This window comes from Rhincodon typus, chromosome 6 (assembly GCF_021869965.1).
Source record: "Rhincodon typus isolate 14 chromosome 6, sRhiTyp1.1, whole genome shotgun sequence".
In the NCBI taxonomy this organism is placed as follows: domain Eukaryota; kingdom Metazoa; phylum Chordata; class Chondrichthyes; order Orectolobiformes; family Rhincodontidae; genus Rhincodon; species Rhincodon typus.
The window spans coordinates 14,016,825-14,040,077 of NC_063337.1; the positions used below are offsets into that span (position 1 = coordinate 14,016,825).

Consider the following 23,253-nt stretch of genomic DNA (forward strand, 5'->3'; position numbering starts at 1 on the left):
TCCATCAATTCACAAGATAATTGCTGCATGGTATCTTTCAGCCGCTGTCAACATCAAGTGATTAGAGCTTATGTTTTAAATAGTTAAGCAAAATGTAGAACTTTCTCCACTCTAATGCAATTTCTAGTGATCTCAGCCAGGCTGAAATAAGGGTGCTATTAACAAAATCAGCAGTTTCCTCTGCTTGATTGCTGCTAGTTTAAATAATGGCAATTATGAATAGCTTTTTTAGATTTAATATTGCTGATATTTGAATAAATTTTCACTACAGTAATAAGCAATAGCATAAAATTAGTGGATGTTTCATCATCAACATAAAAGCAGAGAATTAGTAAAATCAGCTGACCTAGCAAGATTTGTCTGAAACTGGGTGTTGGTTTAAATTAACAAAAAAAAACTTGAATGTCTTTTCAGCAACATGTTTTTCCCCAAAAGTTTCACCTTGTACTCATCAGAAGAATTCATAATAAAAACTAAAGGGAACAATAACATTTACAGTGTATGAGGGAAATTTTGACAAGTAGACTTATCAGTAGAGGCATTGTCATGGAGAATGATCATGATGACTTAGCTTGGCAGTTTAACAGTCATGTCCCTTTACACTATACGATCTACTACCAGTGTCTATGACATGAGATTACTAAAAGGCTGAGTGAATTGCCGCACCCAACTTTGAGCACATTTTCTACATACACTGAAGAATTCCTTCTTTTTTTTGAGGACCATGAGAAACGCGTCTTTGGGATAAACTAACCACCTGCCCCTCACACCTTTCAGATCTGTAAATGATATGTTTGCTGTATTTGATTCGAGCTGCATGCAGGAATTTTCATGTATCCCTTGATGGGCTCAAATTCGACTGAAATGGGGCAGTTAAATTACCTCCCCGTTTCTTGATATACAATTTGAAAAATCAGCCACATGGGTCTCTACTGCTATCTATCACAAGCCTACTTTTACTATTTGATATGCATGATGGAATCGTACAGTTTCACATGTTAGGAGATTGGCCTTATTGGCAACCTCGTAGAGACCACTCAGCCATTTTCTCGTTGAGAAAGCTTGGGCAGAAATAAGGCATATCAAAGCCATCCCACAGGATAACAGTTACAGCAGGATAATAAATCATTTCTCACTGTGTGTTGTGGACTTAGCCATCAATTTTGCTCTTGTAAGGCATCCATTCTACCTCGTATTACCCTGGGAGTGTAAGAGATCTCCAATGTTTAGCAGCAGGTGAATCTAGTTGTTTGACGCTGTTACTATGCAGTAGCAATGTGTGTGGTGTTCACCACTACAGGATGTTGCCAAAAAGACATTCTGTCTAACACAAGTTAGTAATCTCGTATGAATTTCAGTGTCGGTGTGGCATTGGCCATATATCCCAAAGACTGACTGGTATCGAACAACATACAGGCAGTGTGCTGGCTGTGCACAACCAGTCCACATGTGCAAAATACATGTACAACATTAGTTGTGATTTCACAATTAGTTAAATAATCCGGAGTATGCAAAGAATTGTGCTGATAACCAATATAGGTTTGAGTTGGGCTCGGTGTGGCACACTTGCATATACTGAAGTATACATTTGGTAATACAAAAAGCCCTTGTTATTTGCAGGTGGAAAGAATATATATACACACACTGCACTGGTTTGAACACAACAAAAATAGATAATCTTAATTGGTCAAGGCATTGCCCTGAGAAATCAATGTCACCTTGTCTGGTATAAAAATTTAAACAAGGCTTGACAGCTAACTCTCAATTGTCATTAGCTGGTGCATTTGCCAGGGTAATGTCTGTACCAATCCACACTCCCTTTGCTTTTGAATTGTCCTGATTAATTGCCAGGCAAAACGCTTTGACAAAATTGTGTCCTTTCAGCAATCTTCAAGATTTACTGTACAGGTGATCCAAAAAGAAGTCTGTTTCCATAAGTATTTTACTTGCTAGTTGCTACCCATTTCTATTTAATTAAGAGGGAGTCTCAGCTATCTTGACATTGACCTCTCTTGACACTTGTGTGTACTTTTAATTGGGGTCAGTAGATCCAGTCCATGTAACTCTGACTGTAATATGCCAACTGATGTACTATTGAGAATCAATTAACAGCGCATTCCAACAGCATTAATACTGTCCCCATCTGACCGTTACTGGATAAGCTCTAAGCAGTCTACAGAGTATAAACTAACATATGTCTAATTTGAACTGTTAGAATGGTTTCTTCGTTTCTATGAAATTTACTGCCAATTTGTTTACACAGGAAAAATAACACTTCATGACTTAAAGAAGTGCAAGATGGCAAATGTATTTTTTGACACCCTTTTTAACATCAGCAAGTATCTGGAACATGAGCAGAAGGACCCATTTTCTATTCCAAGGGTAATTGTTATATTTATGATACAATGCCTTTTTCTCTAAATTGTGTATATCAAGTTCTGTAACCATCTCCCTTAGGGTAGAGTTTCTACCTCGTCTAGCAAGATATGTTATCGTAATTATAAGCGTTTTCTACACTGTCTTCTTTAGCACTAACCACGACAGAATCTCACTATCTGGCAGTGGCACCAGTTGGAGATTTTATTTTTGCATTCTTTCACTGGGCATTGTTGGTTAGGCCAGCATTTATTGCGCATCCCAATTGCCTTTGAAAAAGTGGTAATAAGCTGCTACCTCAAAACATTAGTCATGTTGGGGGCTGGGTGTTGGGTACACTTACAGTGCAATAGGAAAAATGTTTGCAGTCACACGATAATACCAGATGAGTGGATGAAATTGGCAATACTAACATTCATCTCTTTGACTGTTCCCTGTACCAGCACCAGGTTGTAACCATGCACTCCCAGCCTTAGATAGTTGTTGTAATAGCATTGCACAATTGGTGATGATGCAGATCAACTAGTACGAAGTTGAATTGGTTATGTTTTTCTTAAATTCATGTGGCTGAGGAAGCAATTATGGTTTGATGTTGAGGTTAATAATCCATTCAACTGCTTCAGCTGATGCAACATTAATAGTTGTGATACCACCAGGAATAGATCTCTTGAGGTGAACCTTAGAAATATAGAAACATGTCAAATAAGAGCAGGAACTGGCCACTTGACCCTTTTGAGCCTGTTCCTCCATTCAGTGTAACCATGGCTGATCGTCCATTTTTGTACCCTGTTCCCACTTTCTCACCATGCCCTTTTTTGATACTTTTAGCCCTAAGAACTATATCTAACTCCATGAAAACGTTCAATATTTTGGCCTCAACCACTTTTTGTGGCAGGGAATTCCACAGGCTCGCCACTCTCGGTGAAGAAATTTCTCCTCATTTTGGTCCTAAATAGTCTGCCCTGTATCCAAGTACACTGTCGTAAGCACAGGATAAGTCAACAAAGGCAGTTCCTGTCTTCTGACCTTTCTGGTAACCTACCATAATATGAGGTTGATGTCAGGACCTACTTGGAACAGTTGCGGTGTGAAAAACCGCTATTGTAGACATTGCTGTCTTCAGGGTAAGATTTAGTCTATTTAGCAGGAAGTGTTTCAGAGCTTTGTTTTTTTGAGAGCAAGGTGATGGGGCAGTAGCTGCTCAGGTCGTCAATTGGCTTTCCTGGCTAGATAATGGTAACAGTCTTAGATTGGCACCATGTCTTTGGAATGGTGCTTGTGCTTGAATGTGAATGAACAGCTATGCGAACCACTTCCCTGTAATTTGACATTCTTCAGAAATACTGGGTAAACTTCATCAACTCCTGCTACTTTGTTTGACTTCACTGCCAGCAGGGTACTGTTGACTTCTGTATGTGTAAGAGCTTAAGCCGGTCTGCTCTGAGGTGGCCTTGAAACACTGCATTAGGCTGTTTTTAACCATCTGCTCATCCTCCCTGCTGACAGTTTAATCTTACAATTTATTAAGGGCTGTGAAGTGATGGTATAAGTATTAATTCTGAGCCTAGGGAGTTTGTTGCCCAGCTGCTGCAAATGGCAGGAGTTACCACACCTTTTTGGCTCAAGTTCATGAAGTTTTTTTGTGTTGATGACTTGTTGGCTCTGAGTAAACTTTGCTAGTCAAATATCTGAGGTTCTGAATTACTGTAGGTTTTAATGTATGAGTCAACTTTTGAAGCCTCAAAATCCTTCCAAAAAATGAGTTAACGTATGCCAAGTATAAAACAGAACTGTTATGGCTGGTTGCGTCAAATGCTGATGACATTTAAGAATTGCAAAGAGTGGACAACTTCACAATACAGCCTGTATTGCCTGCTTATTGTTGCATTCAGTCATAAGGGAGCAATAAGTAAAACGTGCATTTGTGGAGTGAAAATTCACTTGTGTATAAAACATATCATAGTCGGAAAGGGGGTTAACTTGTACTCTGTGATTTCTGATTGTTGTCGCTGGACCAATCTGAAAAAATATATGAAAGAATGGAAAGGTGTTAGAGTCTGTCTCTAACTGTATTTGGGAAAAATATTTGGATGTGCAGTTTAAGTCTTAAGAGGTGGAAAGTGCAATTAGACTGGAGAGTTCTTTATCAGCCTACATGCTGGACTGACTATGGAGCCTTCCGTGGCTTTCTACATAAGCTCCTATTTTGTGAGCATAGACAATTTATTTTCAGAAGGATCCCATATCGCATTGGTCCTATCCGTTATTGAGGAAAATTCCAACTCTGAGGAATGTGAGAGTTGCTGTGCATTGCTGCTACCTCATACCCATCGTTGGTCTAATGGGCATTTTATCCCATGCTAATGGTCAGACTCGTGCTTATACTCTTTAGGATGATGTATTATGTGTTACCAAGAACCAACTTCAAGCCATTGTCTTTTAAAAACTGAATTCCTTCCATTTCTTTTTCATCAGGTTGTGCTGAAGTTATTTTAGACCTCAAACTAAGTGAATAAAGGGAAGATCAACCTCATGTTGAACTTTTAGGGTTCATATGTTTTCTGTGTTGTTATTCTTGAAAGTTGCTTACAAGATTTACAAAATATTCATACAAGTCACTAGACAAAATGAAGAAAACATTTTAAATCCAAGCTAGGTACAAATTTTTATTTTGATAGCGGATGGCTCAAACAGATGAAAGCAGAATTTCCAGTTTCCCAACTAACACTTACTACAGACTGGTTTTCCTAGATCAGAGTGTTTCCAATTACGCCTTAAGATGCCCAAGTGCAAGTGTCCATCATACTGAGTAACTTTGCAAGAACTGAAATTTTCATGCCCTGCTTTGAGTTGTTGAATATATGATGTATTTAAGCAAATTGTATACATTTGTGGTGCCCCTATGATTTTGTTTTTTCCTCTGCAGCAGGATGTGGAAAATGATGGGCCAGAAATGACTGACTGGGAGAGGTACGCTTTACAAGAATATGAAAATCTGGTGGCTGAAGAAGCAGCGAATGAAAACTGGAATGACGGGTGAGAGTGTTGACCTAACTAAATTTACCTTGTTTTATTCAAGGGTGTCTGAAAATTAACTAATCACCTTGGTTTACAAGCAACAAAAGTCTGAAACCAAACAAATTGCTTTCCACGCTAATGACCTTGAGTTTCCTGTTGCCTGCCATTTCAACACGCCACAGTGTTCCCTGGTCACTATCTCCATCTCCGGCTTGCTGCGGAGCTGCAGCTTCTCCCATGTCTTTACCCCGACTCCCATATACTGGTTTTTATCCCATATACCAGGCCTTGTCATCACATGGGCTGCAACCACAACCATTGCATTGGTGGCTACTAATTGTCCCAAATTAGCAGCTATTGATTCCCTCAGGCTAATGTTACTCATTCCTTTGTCTGCCCAATTGTTGTTCCCTCTCTGTCTGGGCTGCTTCTCTACTTATCATTTACTCCTCCTCTGTCCCCACACCCATCCTCATTATATATACCAGCCTTTTCGCAGCTGCAAACAGTTCTGAAGAAGGGTCAGTCAGCTTTCTCTCCACAGATGCTGCTGAGTTTTCCCAGCAATTTCTGTTTCTGGTTACCACCATCCACATTCCTTTGGGTTTTTTGTTTGAACAGAAGACTGACCTTTGTATTCCCATGTTTGACATTTTACAACACAATGGCAAAAATACTGCCAATGTGGAAAATTTGGAATGAGAGCAGAAAATTTTGGAAGTACTCTGGTCAGGACAGCATCTGTGGAGAGAGAAAGAGAGTTGCAGTTTCAGTTACATGACCTCTCATCAGAACAGGAAATTTAGACCTCCGAAACTAACTGGATAAAGCAGAAATCAATCTCATGCTGAACTTCAGGGTTTGTTTGTTTTCTATGTATTGTCATTCTTGAAAATTAAATGTAAAGTTTTCGGCAATTGAAAGTTCAGGCCTGTGAGAAAATAAATTGAACAAAATTTATGCTGTAAAAGGTAAAGAAACAAAATATGTGAATGGTTATAAGCATTTGCTGAACACTAACAATTTTAGATCATTAACACTGCCTTTTTTTTTTGTTCCTGTTTCTGGTGGTTCTTTCCTCCATCATTTCTCTCTTGATTCCTTTACTTGTATTCAGATAGCTGCAATCCAACCAGTTAACATTGACTGTTTCTCCCACAGATGCTGCCAGACCTACTGAGTGTTTCCAACATTTTCTGTTGTCATTTTGAATTTTATAATTAGGTACATCATATCTACTTGGTTATATGCATTTTTCCCTCTCAGCAAAGTGTAGTTCAATGCAACATGTGTTTATCAGATTATTTGAGTTGTCTGAAGCTGGAAAAAGGGCTAGGCGTTCTGAAATAAGAATGGATTTTGCATGCTATTATGCAGTTTTAACATTATATTTTAAAATAACTTTTGAGTTCAACTTGGATAGCTAACAATGTAAATTGCGGAAACCTCTTTTTAGAAATTTGAGATGAGTAGTTTGGCATGCATTTGAAGAGAAAATGTTGCTTTTTTAATAGTATTCATAATGTTTAGGTAGCTTGAATTTTATGAAGAACGGGTGCAAATATACAGGAAATTAGCCCCTTTTTTAATTAAAATCATATTTGTCTTATTTAAATTTCTTCTGTTGTTGAGTTAGATGCTTGCCTTTGCAAAGGAAAATGCATTACACCCAGAAGTGTTGTTGATAGTAGAAATCAAGTTTGGAAATGTTTGTCAAACTTTTATTGTTTACTGAATGCTATATCAATTGTGTAAACCTTTTAAAGGTGTCACCTGAAGTAAAATGTAAATAGGGAGTAGGGTAGAAAGTGTTCTACAATGTCAATCACTTTCTAAGCTTTAGATACATTTCTTGGTATTTATAGAGCAGTTAAAAGCCAGAAAAGCTGTTTGTTAACCAATTTACAAAACCTGTGTACCATTCTCATCCTTTCATTGAGCACCATTATTGTACAGGAAACAGAGTTGTAACTATTTTGTAAAGCCCTTTACATAACCTAGTCAGGGCACCAGTGTAGCATAATTTTACGAAATACAAAGTCACTGTAATACATCATACTTCAAACACAAGGATAAAAGGAAATTGTGGAAATACAATTGCTGCTCTGTAGAGACTGTAGATGCAGGAGAGACAAGAAAAGGCAATGAAAAACAAAATTGAAGTCAATTCAAAGTCACCTGTGAGAAATGCAAACTGAAAATTCAGAACAACAGTAAAGCTGATACTGACAAAACTGTTGCAGGGTGGAAATTTGGTCGCTCTTTACAGATGTTTTAACTTAGGTTATGTTTCCTATCTTAGAAAGTTAAAGGCAGAATGTTATTTGTTAGAACACCACCGGACGCATTTTATTGCAAACATAATTCAATTAGGTGAGTGTTTGAGGGTCTTGCCCATATTTTAGACTTGTTTCTCTGCTGGTCATTTTTGAAAATGCCTCGAGTAAAATTAATATGGACTTTAAAAGTTATTGACCATATTTTACAAATCTGCAGAAATCCTCTATGGAGATAATTTGATTTGGATAAGGAAGGCCTTGTATGATAGTTGACAATATTTCATACGTGAGACTCCATTGGAATGGTGGAAGTTATAACAAATTGCCTAACTACACTGAAAATTGTTTCTCCAGTTAAGTATAGAAAGAGATGATGACTGGAAAAAAAGCTCTGATAGATTCTGACCTAGGTTTTTTACTGCTTTTAGTATTCATAAATAAGAATACGACTGCCATATTAAGTACCACGTTATTAAAAATAATCACCTTTCTGATGAGATATTCAACCAAAGTCTCTATAAAAGACACCATGGCAAAATTTGAAGAGTACAAAGTTATTACGTCCTGATGAACATTCTTGCCTCAGCCAGTGCCAGCAAAAATAGATTAACTGCTCTTTGTTTAATTTTGATTGACTTTTTAATGGCACCTTAATGTGTGCAAAATGGTGTGCTGTTTGCTTGTAGAATGCTGAGTTCATTTCAAAACTAATTCATTTGATGGTAATTTGCATTGAGATGTCCTGCTTCAAAAATATTTAGTCCTGCAATCTACATCCCAGAAGTTTGTTAATTTCTGTCGCAGCTAGTCACTCATTAACCATATTGAACTCTAGTCTGAACATACTGCGGTTGATCCAATCATAAAATCCTCAAGTTTTCAAGTAACTACATGGTCATCTTGTTTTAAGTATGATGAGAATGAAATTGGTCTGTCGCAATTCAGAGTATCAGCAGTCTGTTTTCCATTGAAATTAGTTGAAAGAAGGATCTAGTGATGTATAAAACTGGCTGTAGGCTCACTCTTGGCAGTTCTGTATTACTGCCAATGGCCGAATTTACGCCTGCTTTTTCTGCAAATGTGGCCAACTGTGTAGCTGTTGTTTAAATAATTAAAATCTGAAAACTTTTTTTAAAACACAGCATGAAACTGTTCGTAACTTTTACCTACCCCATCAAACATTTCTGTTTCCACTGAATGTGAAGTATCCTTGTTTGGTGTATGTGTACATGTTTGGCTCATTCAAATTTAAATTTCCATTTTCCCAACAAGAATGAGAGAGAGCAGGACAGGTTTTGGTATTAATTCAGATGAGGGTTAAAAACTTGCATATGCATTGATCATGTTGGCATTTGGAATCCATTCTCCCACACTTTCTTCTCCTTTGTATAATGGGTCTACGTTACAGGCTGTAATAAATTTTAAATGAAATCACTCATTTCGTACAAGATCATGTCCCAAGCAATGATAATGTCTGAAATTCAAACTTGCCTTGAAATTACACTTCTACCGTGCATAATCGAGAGTTATAACAAAGACTGACAGCTTGCTTGAGCAGCGAGTGTTAGTTTATCCTGACTTCTTATTTTACCCCTGAATGTTCGCCTTATTGCTTACTGGATTAGGTGTGCATTAGGTTAAATTTGAATCGAGCTCTTCTTGCTCTCAACAATTGAAAGAGGTAGGAATAATTCTGCGCTCAAATTACTTTCCATGCATTTGAAATTTCAGTTCTAGTATCTATCATAATGCTGTATGATTCAAAAGCCATGAGTTACTTCTGAGTTATCCTTGTATAACTTTGGTTCATTATTGCAGTTTGATATTTGTTCTCTTTTTTTTTTTCTACAGTGAAATGTAAAAGGAGAGGCTAGTGATAGCTGTATGGCAGTGCAATTTAAGTCAAAGGGGAGAATGCATTTCCGTTGCTTTCAAAGCCACAACTTCACTGCAAATAAAATGCTTTTAAATGTTTGTACTTTGCTTTGAGGTCAAAATGCATAAATTCTGAGGAAGGGTCACCAGACCCGAAACGTTAACTCTGATTTTTTTTCTTCACAGATGCTGCCAGACCTGCTGAGCTTTTCCAACAACTTCTGTTTTTGTTCCTGATTTACAGCGTCTGCAGCTCTTTCGGTTTTTATTATGCATAAATTCTAATTGTGTTGATTTAAACTTGTGTGCAGCTACCTCAAATCTAATGATGATTGGTCCAGAATTTGTTGTTAAAGTAATAGTGAGACTAATGTATTTATTTAAATATGGTACAGCAGTTTCAGATGAAGAGCAGATAAGTGGTTAAGTGAAGTTGCTCTCGGAGTTGTTAACTGATTCATGGATGAAGGGGATATCTTGTGAGGAAAAGGTTGTACATGCTGGATCTGTACCTAATTGGAGGTTAGAAAAATAAGTTGTGACTTTACTGAAACACGTGAGCTCTTGAGGGGACTTGATGATCGGCTGGATACTGGGAGAATGTTTTCCCCCTGTGGGGAGAACTAGAACTAGGGGCGACTGTTAAAGAATAAAAGAGAGATTGTTCTTTTAAAACTGGAAGTAAGATTTCTTTCCTCCGAGCTCTGTTAGTTTATGAAATTCTCAACCCTAGAAAATAGTGTCTGTGTCATTGAGTTTATTCAAGGCAGACAGATAAATTTTTGATAGATGAGAGAGACTAGGGAAGATGCGAATGTGTGGTTGAGACCACAACCAAATCAGCCATTGTCTTATTGAATGGTAGAGCAGGTTTGAAGTGCCAAAGGCCTACTTTTGCTCCTAAGACCTATGTTCCAGTGAAAATAATACCTTGATTTTCAGGCTCTCCTTATTGCGCATTAAATGAAATGACTATTTGTAAACAAGCTACTTATTTCACTGGTAATTGTAGCACAACTACATTTTTAAGTGACACCACAATTGTCAATATTGTGTTTTCAAGTAAACCTGTTGGAGTATAACCTGGTGTCATGTGATTTCTGACCTTTGTTCACCCCAGTCCAACACCGATACCTCCACATCATGGTCAATATTGTTAATCAATCTCTGGTATTGAAAGCTAACTACGATTAAGGATATGTCCTTCTGACTTTGAATATTTCCGGGTGGTTCAAAAAGATGTAAAGAGCAAAAAGTTTAATTGTGTTCCTTTTTTTTGTCTCTTTTCTAATCCAATCTTTATTTTCCCCCTGTTTGTCTAGGATTTTAACCAATCTCCCTCTCAGTTCTTCCTATGTTTAAATCCTAATAATACTTAAAGCTCATTGTTTAGGGAGCAACACTGATGGTCGCTCTGTTCACCCTGCTTCTCTCGCTATGCAATTATCAACTTTCCTTTCAACGACTTTGTAAGCAAAGGTGCTTTTGAGGATGCAAGAGCAGGTTTAACCTATGTAATGTTAGACATTCTATTTACAGCAAACTCTCTGACCAGAGGAGTAACAAGGGTTTACTGCCACCTAGTGAATGAAGTAAATGCCAGTGGTTGATTAATTTATGTCAAAGTCTTACAGGTGTATTTTAAGAGAATCAGCTATTTCTATTGATGTACTCCTGAGCCATTCTATCCCCTTTTTCTAAGATTATTTTAAATGGTGAGTAAAGATAGTCTGATTATAATCTGGAACAGTTGAAGATAGAAATGTTTAAAAGGGAAATGCAGCATTTAAATTTGAGCTTCATTCAGATTTATTAAATGTTCTATTGTTTGGCTTAGATATTGTTCTTTCATTTGATGTTTTGATTAGGCCTGTGCTTTAGGTCCTGAAAGCACAAGTCCACTCATCCAAGTTGAGACACTGAAGTTTGGTTAGTTTGTGGTTTTTGATTTGATTTGTTTTTTGTTTTGGCAGCTTTTGTCTAAATTAATAGGGCATTAAGTACAAGAGCAAGGAGATTAAGCCGAACTTGCACAAAACACTTGTCACTCCTCACCTGGAGTATTGTGTGGAGTTCTGGGCACCACAGTATAGGAGAGATGTGAACATGTTGGAGACGTGCAGAAGAGGTTTACAAGAATGAACCGTCTCCCCATTATAAGACTAGACTATGAAGCGATTAGGATGGCTCTCCTTGGAGAGAAGGCTGTTAAGAGGAGACTTGAAAGACGTTTTCGAAATCATGAAAGGCCTGAATAGAGTAGATGGGGCGAAATTGTTCCTGCTGGTATATGGACCACCAATAAGAGGGTATGTAAGTACCAAATGTGATGTGAGGAAAAATACTTCATCCAATGAGTGGTTTGGGTCTTGTGTTAATTGCCTAGAAGTAACCTGGAAACAGATTCAATCAAGGCCTTCAGAAGGGCATTAGATTGTTCCCAGTCAAATTAACTATGTGCCAGGTATTTATTGGGGGCAGGGGGAATGCAGGAGAATGCTACTAAGTCGTAATCCTCATTTGCTATATGAACACTTCAAGGGCAAGGAGTAGCATGGATCTTGCAGCTGCTCCCGGGATTGCAGACTTAGTTAAAGATTTATTACGGTTTTATAATAGTTTTACAGCTATTATTGTCATTATAGAATACTAATATAAGATTTTTTTCATTTTGTTTAATTAACATTCAACAAAAACAAGAAAACCAAACACAAAAATCGCTATTTATTTTCAAATGGACCTTTTTTGAAAGATTTTTTTGAGGAATTAGTGGCTAAATTTTTATATTCTTAATTCAGAATTTTTAAAAAGACTGTTTTTAGAGGTTTTTTTTTTTTGAAAATTGAACCAAGTTGTCTATATGTTTAAAAAAAAATTCTCTTATTCTTGACTAGAACCTCAATATCTTTATTCTTCCATTGTTCCTTAATCTTACCAGCCTTCCCCTTCACTTTAACAGGAACAAAATGCCTCTGACCTCTTGTCATCATGCTCTTGAATGCCTCCCACTTGACAGATATCCTTTTACCGGTGAACAGTCTACTCCAATCAAATTTTGAAAGTTCTTATCTCATACCATTGAAATTTGCCCTACTCCAATTAAAATCTTTAACTTTTATGGAAAGCTTAACCCTTCCAATAATCATTTTGAAGCTAATAGAATTGTGATCGCTACACTGACATGTTCTCCCACTTTTACTTTAGACACCTGCCTTATTGCCCAAAAGGTGGTCTAGTTTTATTCCTTTTCTTGTAGGAGCATCCGTATATTGATAAAGAGAATTTTCTTGGGCACATTTGACAAATTCTTCACCATCCAAACCTTTAACACTACGGTAGACCCAGTCAATGTTTGGAAAATTAAAATCTCCCATTATTACAACTTTTATTATGCTTACATATATCAGAGATCTCCGTACGTATTTGTTTCCCAGTTTCTCTCTTACTATTGAGGGGGGGCCTATAGTACATCGCAAAGTGATCTTTTCTATCTTATTTGTAATTTCTACCCATACACTTTCACTGGACAATTTTTCAGAAATATCTTCCCTAGTTACAGCAGTCAAGTATTCCTGATCAAAAATATCACCACTCTTTCTTGCCTCCTTTTCTTGACTATCCTCTTCAACTGAATATCTGTTTGATAGAGAAACAGGCACTGGAGACTTTTGAACTACCTTCTTACCTTTCCTGACACTCATCCATCTATCTGAAGGATCCTCCTGGGTAGTAACTTTTCTAAATCTACTAGCCATCTCACTCTGGACCTTATGTATGGCCTTAACAACATTTAAGCCTAAAAAAAAGGATGTTTCAATAACACCTTTCATTACCTACAGAAAATAATGTTAAAATGGAAAAATATTAAAAATATATCAAACATATAAAAATGAAATAAAAATCAGCAACTTAGCTGATTAACTGAATAAGAATGATTCCTCTTCAATGATTTCTTTTTCTTCAAGGAATTTTTCTCCAGAGCCGACCACGAGTAGGACTCTCCGGAACAAAAACAACTCCTTATTTTAAAATATATGTAAGCATAATAAAGTTGTAATAATGGGAGATTTTAATTTTCCAAACATTGACTGGGTCTACCGTAGTGTTAAAGGTTTGGATGGTGAAGAATTTGTCAAATGTGCCCAAGAAAATTCTCTTTATCAATATACGGATGCTCCTACAAGAAAAGGAATAAAACTAGACCACCTTTTGGGCAATAAGGCAGGTGTCTAAAGTAAAAGTGGGAGAACATGTCAGTGTAGCGATCACAATTCTATTAGCTTCAAAATGATTATTGGAAGGGTTAAGCTTTCCATAAAAGTTAAAGATTTTAATTGGAGTAGGGCAAATTTCAATGGTATGAGATAAGAACTTTCAAAATTTGATTGGAGTAGACTGTTCACCGGTAAAAGGATATCTGTCAAGTGGGAGGCATTCAAGAGCATGATGACAAGAGGTCAGAGGCATTTTGTTCCTGTTAAAGTGAAGGGGAAGGCTGGTAAGATTAAGGAACAATGGAAGAATAAAGATATTGAGGTTCTAGTCAAGAATAAGAGAATTTTTTTTTTTTAAACATCTCGACAACTTGGTTCAATTGAGTTCCTTAAACAATATAAGGGGTGTTGAGACATTCTTGAGAGAAATCAGGAAGTCAAAGAGGGGGATATAAGAGAATTGGCAGATAAGGTTAAGGATAATCCAAAGAGATTCTAAAAATACATTAACAATGAGGGTTGGGCCCCTTTAAAGATCAAGGAGGTCATCTTTATGTTGAACCCCAAGAGGTGGGAGAGATACTGAATGAATATTTCGTGTCAGTTTTTACTGTGGCAAAAGAAATGGAGTCTAGAGAATGCAGAGAAATATATTTTGATGTTTTAAAAACATTTCATATTACAGAAGAGGAAGTTCGGGAGGTCTTGGAGAATATTAAGGTGGATGAATCTCCAGGGCCTGATCTAATATATCCCAGAATGTTGTGGCAAGTGAGGGAGGAAATTGAGACCCCTTGCAGAAATATTTGCATCATCTATATCTGCGGGTGAGGTGCCTGATGACTGGAGGGTGGCTAATGATGTACCTTTTAAGAAAGGTTGTAAGGAGAAACTGGGAAACTATAGACCTGTGAGTCTGACTTTGGTTTTGGGTAACTTGTTGGAGGTGATTATAAAAGGATTTATGGATATTTAGAGACGCACAAATTGAATAGGGATAGTCAGCATGGTTTTGTGCGAGGAAAATGTGTCTCACAAACTTGATTGAGTTTTTTGAGGAAGTTACCAAAAAGGTGGTTGATGTCAGGGCACTAGATATCATTTACTTGGATTTTAGTAAAGCCTTAGTCTACCATGCAGAGCCTTGTCAAATTTGTAAAGATGGGTCACATGGAGTTCAGGGTGAGCTTGCCAATTGGATGCATAATTGGCTTAACGGCAGGAGACAGTAATGGTGGAGAGTTGCTTTTCAGACCGGAGACCTGTGATTGGTATTCCTCAGGGATCGGTTCAAGGTCCTCTTTTGTTTGTCATTTATATAAATTATTTGGAAGAGAATACAGAAGGCATGGTCAGTAAGTTGGCGGATGACACCAAAATTGGTGGCATTGTAGACCATGAAGATGGTTCCCTAAGATTACTCAGGGATCTTGATCAAACGGGTCAATGGGCTGACAAATGGCTGATGGAGTTCAATCTGGATAAGTTCAAGGTATTGCATTTTGGTGTAACAAACAAGGGTAGAGGTTATACCATTAATGGTAGGGCCTTGGGTGGAGTTGTAGAACAGAAGGAACTAGGGGTGCAGCTACATAATTCTTTTGAAGTTTGCATCACATGTAGACTGGATGGTTAAAAAGGTGTTTGGCACGGTTGCCTTCATTGCTCAGTCCTTTGAGTATAGGAGTTAGGACATTGGTGAGGCCTCTTCTGGAATACTGTGTCCAGTTCCGGTCACCCAGTTATAGGAAGGCTATTAAGCTGGAAAGAGTTCAGAAGAGATTACCAGGATGTTGCCAGGTATGGAAAGGTTGGATAGGCTGGAACTTGTTTCACTGGAGCATGGGAGATTGAGAGGTGATATTATAGAAGTTTAGAAAATAATGAGAAGTATAGATAGAGTTGATAGTAGTTGTCTTTCCCCTAAGATGGGGGATTTCAAGATTAGGGGACACTCTTTTAAGGTGAGAGGAGAGAGATTTTTAAAAAGATGAGAGGCAATTTTTTGCAGAGGGTGGTTCGCGTGGAATGAACTTCCTGATGAAGTGGTGGATGTGGGTACAATTACAATATTTAAAAGATGTTTGGATGGACATATGAATAGGAAAGGTTTGGCAGGATATGGGCCAGGAGCAGGCAGGTAGGACTAGTTTAGTTTGGGATTATGTTCAGCATGGACTGGTTGGACCAAAGGGTCTATTTCCATGCTTTGTGATCCTATGGAGAGCTATCATAGACGTGATGAATCAAATGGCCTCATTCTGGACATTAGAATTCTGTGACATGAGTATTTTAAACGTTTGTTTTCGCAAAATTTTGTCTGACTACTCGCTTGCATATAAGGAATTCTCAGCATATACTGTCCATAGTACCAAGTGTAATGTTTTTAATGCTTAGTCTGTAATTGTGTTGAAGTAAACCGTGTCAGTCACAGATAATAATGAGTGGTAAAGCCTCGAGATTCATTGTTAGGGAGGTAATTGTAATGTTACTAAAAGAGATGGAACCTTTTTCTTTGTAACGAAATACTGGCTGAAGTTATTTGTTGTTTGTAGGGACTCTGAGCTGTCTGACTACTAAAAAATACAACTTTAAAAAACAGAAATTTTAAGGTAAGATGGTTCATAACCTTTTAAAGTTATCTTGTAAATGAGATTTTGGTTGTGTTGTGCTTTGCTGATTTCTTAAAAATAGAGCAGTGTTCTACTGTTCTTTTTTTTTTTTAAAAAACAATCTTCACTAAGTAAATTACCTTTTACAGATACTTGGAATCTTTCAGGTAAAATTGACTTAGTACGGAATGCATGTGCCACCAGTCCAAAAAAATGAATGTGCACATATGTTTTCATCCGTTAGCTGGGTGGCTCACTTAGTTGCGTCCATTACACCTCCAAATGGAGAATTGTTACGGCTTTCAAAAGATGTGACTTGTATCTATGTACACCTTTCCTAATCTCCAAAGAACTGCAGTCTGCCTTAGAGTGGGAAAGTCTAACAGTTCTTTAACCATTTAATTTAAAAAAAAAAAAAAAAAAAAAAAAAAATTTGCATTGTGCTCTGATACATTTCAAGCAAGAAGTAGTTTGCGATGTGCCAGATAATTAACTTGCAGTTCACTCTGCTTTCAGTGAGAGTCCTATATTGTTTACTACATTACACCACTGATCTTGTGTGTTTTCCCAATCTTTTATTTTCTCTGTACACTCCAAAGAGCTATAACTTGCAGGTGTTCTTTGTTTGGCTTATAGGCATCTCCTTTTATTCAATTAATTAGCAGAATTATTCACTGAATTTTAAAATGAGGGGTATGTCACAAAAATCTACAAACCTAACTGGACCAGACAGGATAAACGCTGGAAATATGTTCTCAATGAGCAGAGACTCCAGAACCAGGGATCATAGTTTAAGGATACAGGGTAGGCCATTTAGGACTCAGATGAGGAGAAATATCTTCACCTAGAGGGTGGTGAGCCTGTGGAATTCTCTACCACAGAAAGCATTAAAAGCCTAAACATTAAACGTTCTCAAGAAGGAGTTAGATAAAGTTCTTGGGGCTAAAGGGATCAAAGGATATGGGGTCAGAAGAGTGGAAAAGGTATTGATTTGGATGATCAGACCATATTGAATGGCAGAGCAGCCTTGAAGGACCGAATGGTGTGTTTCCTCTTTTTCCTGTGTTTCTGGTCTAAAATTAAGAATAGCACATTTATTGGTATAATGGTCGTATCAAGAATTATTTTAACTGTGTAAGGATCTACAAGAGGCCTATTGTAAGTACCTAATATCACAGTCTTAATGTTTGTGGTTGATAATACAAGATAAACAACATTTTACACCTCTAATTTCTATCTTACTTTAGATCTTTCTGAAATGTGATCAGCAACTAAGAAAAAAGTTGGGAAACCGAAAGGAGAAGACCCTGAAGTGTCTGTTGATGTGTGTGGAGTCTGTTTTTTAATTGAATATGATATTTTGTCAGTATGTCTTCACAGTTGCCGCATGTACTTGTCACACTCTGCAGCTGGTCTGCTTTAGAGAATGTTTAAAAACAAGCAACATACTTTAAAGGAAAATTTAGAATTGTGTAACTCCATGCCCCTCCTCTCCCTGGTTGCCTGCAATCAGTTAAAACTTACTTATTTAAAGAAAATTTTGACACTCAAATTTAAAAATTATTTTTAGTGTTGGAGGAGTCAAACTCTTCATTTATCCCAATCGTAAGTTTGAATACCTTTGGCAAGAACAGATATTTATAAAGGCATATTTGATAGTATTTGAAAGATAGCGGGGTAAACCAAACTCTCGCTTACCTTTCTCCAGAAGTGCAGAGTATATCCACTGTGCAGGTGAACATAAATGACTTGATTAACTCTGGAGAAAGCACAATGTCCAGGCAAGTTTCCTCTGGTTCGAAAACAAGTGTACTTTTTTTTTAAAAAAGGGAAGTGTTCTGCACTCTGGGCACTCTCTGTAGTTGCAGCCCTCTGACTGGACATTGGGGTTTAAAAATGGTAATGGAAAGCATGTGTACAATATCCACAGTATTATCATTCTGAAGAAACCAAAGTGCTGCTTGTAACTGTTGCTTGCTATATGTGGTGCACAGATGTATGGCAGTTAGATTATTAAAGAGCACAGATTTTTGTCTATTTTTTGACCAAGTTACTTTTGCATGCTGCATTGAAGCAGCTGAAAACTTCCTTTGTTCTGAAGAAATGCAGAAATCTGGACCGCTTAAAAGCTTATGACATGGTAACCACAGACACCTCTGCTGTCTAATTTATCGTATTCATGTTTGAATCAATTGTCACTACATTCCAGTTTACAGAAATAAATCACTCTTGACCTACAAACACGGTTTAAACATTTCCATCCCACAGTTGCCCAGTGATGACTCTGCACTGTCCTTAAGAATTAAATGTGCCTTAATTTTTAACGGGTAAGATTTTTACACACAATATTTGATAAATGAAATTTTGCTATAGCAAACTTGTATGTTATGAGGCTATGTTGTACATATTTGATACGTTTGTGTATAATTTCTTGATTTGTAGAGTCTTGCAGTGTATATTTGTGTTTTAGTACTAAATCATACTTTTCAGTGTTGAGATCATGTTCTTATACAGTTTTTTTTGAAATAAAGTATTTAAACCTATTTTCTCTCAATGACTGAATTATGTATCATCAGCAATCTGTGTTAATAATGCAAATCCAGAAAGTAGTAATATGTTGTTCTCCCATTAGTGAAATAAACATTGGATGCTCAGATGAAGTGTGTTAGATTAAGGCCTTATTAACTTGTCATTGTGCCTTCTGGTCTATGAATGTATTAGTTTACTCCTGATCACTTCTCCATGTAATTTTCCAAGTGCATATTGCCATATTAATTTAGTTAGCACCACTATTTTCAATACATTTGTTTGTTGATGCCTGTGCTTCGTTAACTTATTAATTGCAGTTATAGTTTGTCAGCATCCTTTTATTACTTGTGCATTACAATACATTTGTTCATAATCTGTTTTCGTTTTGAGATTTCAAGATGTTAAAGAACATTAATTTAGCTTCCAAGTTTTTAAAATTCAAATGCTACATAATTTTATTGTAATGTTCAGTCATTGTGTCTTTTGGAAAGATCAAGATAAAACATTTTAACATGATACAGGTCATAACTCCCAATGTGTAATCATATGGGAGACCCACCAGTATTTTTTTTTTTCTGTGCAGACAAGGCTTGTTTATGAAATCATTTTTGATCTAGCTTCATGATGAGTCACCCAAAAATCAGACTGGAGTGCAAATAATGCCACAAAAGATGGAGGAATGCACAAGGCTGGATTCAGCAAACCACTGAGCATTGTGAAGGAGAATGCATAGATGTAGAGCAGGATGAAGCAATAATAGATTACAAAAGTAAGCACAAAGATAAGTGAGAACTTAAATTGAAAATATCAAGCACATTTATTTTACAGAAGATGAACAAATACAACCTTAACAGTCATAGTGAAATTATATATTGACAATTGTCATCCTGCAATCAACACTTGATTGAGCAAATTAATATCACAACAAAAAAATTAATGCTTGATTTAAAAGTTAACATCTTTCTTGGACTTACTGCTGTGTGAGCCTAATTAGTTGCCACTGCTTTGAAATCCTGAAAGAGTTGATTTCCGCAGACCCTGAATTGAACAGAATAGCTGCTTCTGTACAGGAAAATTTTACAGAAGTATATATAAAAAAAAATCATCCATCATATACAAACTGGACCAATGACACAATGTTACCTTTGAACTGTCCTCCTCTAGTCTATGAGCAAGACCTGCAATATACAGGAATAAAGTTGGTGTGCAACTACTTGGCGTTAACATAACAGCCTCTTAATCAAAATCTGATCAAAAATGCCTTTTTGGTTAAAGGGAAATGGTATTAAAGTCTGTAAGTGATAAAAGAATAGATGAGCAGTGGGTCTGAGTTAGACCAAAAGTTAGCATTGTCATCTGTGGAAAGAAGCAGTAAGTCTAGGGAGGATGAGATTTTTTTTTAAGCTCAATTTAAGGTTGCACAGTATGTGGGTTGGCTTAGCATTGTGTATTGGCCTAACTACAGGAGAGAAGAGCTTATGAGAGGGCCTGACAGTGAAGGCTTTAGTCTTCCAAATGTTGGGTTTGAGGAAGTTGTGACTTGTTCGTAAATCAATGTTTAACCAGAGGAAATGGGAGAGTTTTTTTTTCACCCAGAGAATGGTAGACAGATGGAACATGTTCTGAGACGGTGATGGAGGCAGATACACTCAACATTTTAAGTGCTGTCCGGATGAGTGCTTAAAATGTCCGGGCATAATAGGCTATAGACCAGGGGCAGGTAAATAGGATTAGTGTAACTTGGTGTGTATATTGGTCAGCATAGACATGGAAACAGGTGTCTGAGATTAATCTGCAGTTTTCATTGGAGGCAACTCTGCCTTGTGTGCAGTTCTTTGAATCTGCTTGTCTGGAATTATAAAATGCCCTATTGAGGAGTGAGCACATATTGGTTTAAAATAACTAGGTTGGACTGTTTTCTGAGATCAAAGAAAGAGAAATCAGTCATCAGATATTTCTGATTGGGCAGACTTGCAAAATATCCAGGAGTGCGATGAACCCCATGAGCACTTTTTAAATTAGTCTGATAGCACAGCAGATTTATATGGCATCCCTCCATGAAACCAAAACCAGTGAGAGTAGCCCCTCCACATCTAGTTTCTACCTCCATCCAGATCAGGTTATGACTCCAAATTTGTACTTTGCAAAGTTAATTTGATTCAGGAAAAATAAATTACATTTTTACAGTGGAACAAATCCACTAAATACTTTTGGTGTATGCATTACATAACATTGTATTTCACACACTCAAAGATCAAAACATTTATATTGAATTTTTTTTTACTCTTAATCTAGTCAGTGCACTTCTGTTAACTTTGTGAAATTATTACATACCTACCATTGTAAAGCATTTTCTGACCTTTTAACAGGACTTTATGGGTATCAGTTTGAGTATATAAAAAGTAAAGTATGGATGTCCACAGATTTGGCTTGTGCAAGGCCAGGAGCAATCGTTATAATCTAACTGGATTTTCATTCGATCAAATATGCATGTCTAGGTCTTCAGACCCCTTGACCACTTTTTTTTTTTTAATCTGTTTGGATCTGTCTTGAATTTGTTGACAATGCTTCACAGTTTCTCCCAAATAGTCACTGTCCCATTATTGTAAATTAGTTTCGCCTAAACTTTTCATTCTGTCTCCTCTCTTGAGATTAAGCCTACACTGAATCTGTTAATCTTTCAAGCCCATCTTCTATTTTGAAGCAAAGTTTAAGGAAGACTTCATTTTGCCTCTGTCCACACAAATTAATTTTGCTTCTGCTTCTATATTGTTATTGTCTAAATCTACAGATCCAGAGCGATGATATTTTATCAGGATTGATGCTGTTGTCTGTGCATCCTCGCAGATCTGTGTTGTATGTAAATAACATGTCAAAATCTACCCACTTTCCACCTCCCCAGTCACCCCACGGTTTCCAATATTGAGGCCAGCAATTGTGCTCTTAATGAGGAGGCAGGGGAGATGTTTAATGCACTGCTTGAGGCAGTGGTGTGGCTATTTTATTCTAATTTACGGGGGACAATAGCCTCAGGCCCGTGTCAGACGTAACACCTTGGAGAAGTATCTATGCTGTATATAGCAAAAGCTTACTTCATTCTAAACAAAAGAGAATGCAGTTCCTTATGTCTGAGCCGAAATTATATTTCTTAAATGTTGGTCTGATAATTCAAGTGAGGATTTTGATCATTTTACCGTGCTGCATTTGGGTATGTCTCTAAATGGAAGTTCGAGTGCTGTAGCCAAAAGTTATTTGAGGGTTCCAGACATATGATGGGCTTAATTTACAGTAATGGGGTGGTGACTATTTGTGCCTGCTGTCATTTCAGAAAGCATCTACAAAATGCTTTGTTTAAAATATGTTGACATGAAAGTGGTTAGTTCCAGTGTCTACCTGGCCTACATCTTTAAAATTTCCTATTCCAGTGCTGCACTGAAGCATTTTGCATTATGGCTGATGAAAATATTTCCACTTTTCCCATGCACCAAAATCCTATGATAACCAAGGTTATGAATTACAAACTAATTTGACTCTAATAATGCATCTGAACAATGAGAAGAGACTTGCACTTTGTGGTCTGGCTGTGACTTCACCATGTGATGTTCAACATTAGATGATTAGTGATTCATTCACTAACGGCATAAGAGGGGGAATACAGAGTGATCAGTGAGAGATGAGGTCAACTGATTCCTGTGATCTTAGTTGACCTGAGAGTGCATGGAGTCGCTGGTCAATATTGTGAACTACCAGAATGAATCTCACCTGATTGATTACTATGTCTCGCTATCCTGCTATTGAAACAGGCTATCCATGGTAATGGGAAAATCAGGGACTTTGCATAGAAGATATGATGGGGATTTTACATAAAACAGGTTGTCGCTTCTAGAACTGCTTTCCCAACTTGAGTTGCACATGTTAGTGAGGCAGACTTTGATCTGCCAGCAGCAACTTTAGTTCATAACAGCAATTAGCCCAGTCTACAATACAATGTGATTATCGTCCTGTAGAACTTCATACTTGTTTCCATGGTTGGGTGGCACAGAACTTGAATATCCTGAGAAAAAATATTTTTTGTCAGCTTTCACTCTTCAGGACAAATTGCAAGGAAGTGATCATTCTGCCCAGAGGGTCTCCTCCAATCCTGCAGAAAACATCCCACCCAAACCCAGCCCACCACCCCATCCCTGTAACCCTGCAATTATCATGGCTAATCCACCTAGCCTGCACATCTCTGGACTGTAGGAGGAAACCAGAGCATCAGCAGAAACCCACACAGACACCGGGAGAATGTCACCCAAGGCTGCAGTGCTAAGCACTGAGCCACCATGCCACCCTTTTAGGGCACATTGC

General features: G+C 37.3%; 1 protein-coding gene across 6 annotated transcripts in view; it reads left to right on the plus strand.

Annotated features, from left to right (window-relative positions):
- The window catches only part of ppp2r3b (protein phosphatase 2, regulatory subunit B'', beta), a 119,819-nt gene extending 100,902 nt beyond the window's left edge, over positions 1-18,917 (plus strand). For 2 of the 6 annotated variants that reach the window (XM_048597732.1, XM_048597733.1), the window contains exons 12-15: positions 2,264-2,382; positions 5,303-5,412; positions 16,318-16,374; positions 17,622-18,844. In XM_048597732.1, the coding sequence (XP_048453689.1) occupies positions 2,264-2,382; positions 5,303-5,412; positions 16,318-16,342 (254 nt within the window). In that variant the 3' untranslated portion in view covers positions 16,343-16,374; positions 17,622-18,844. Of the gene's footprint in view, positions 1-2,263; positions 2,383-5,302; positions 5,413-16,317; positions 16,375-17,621 lie in introns of all 6 variants that reach the window. The other 4 variants (XM_048597734.1, XM_048597737.1, XM_048597736.1 and 1 more) reach the window with 4 other exon arrangements.
- Positions 18,918-23,253: the final 4,336 nt, after the last annotated feature.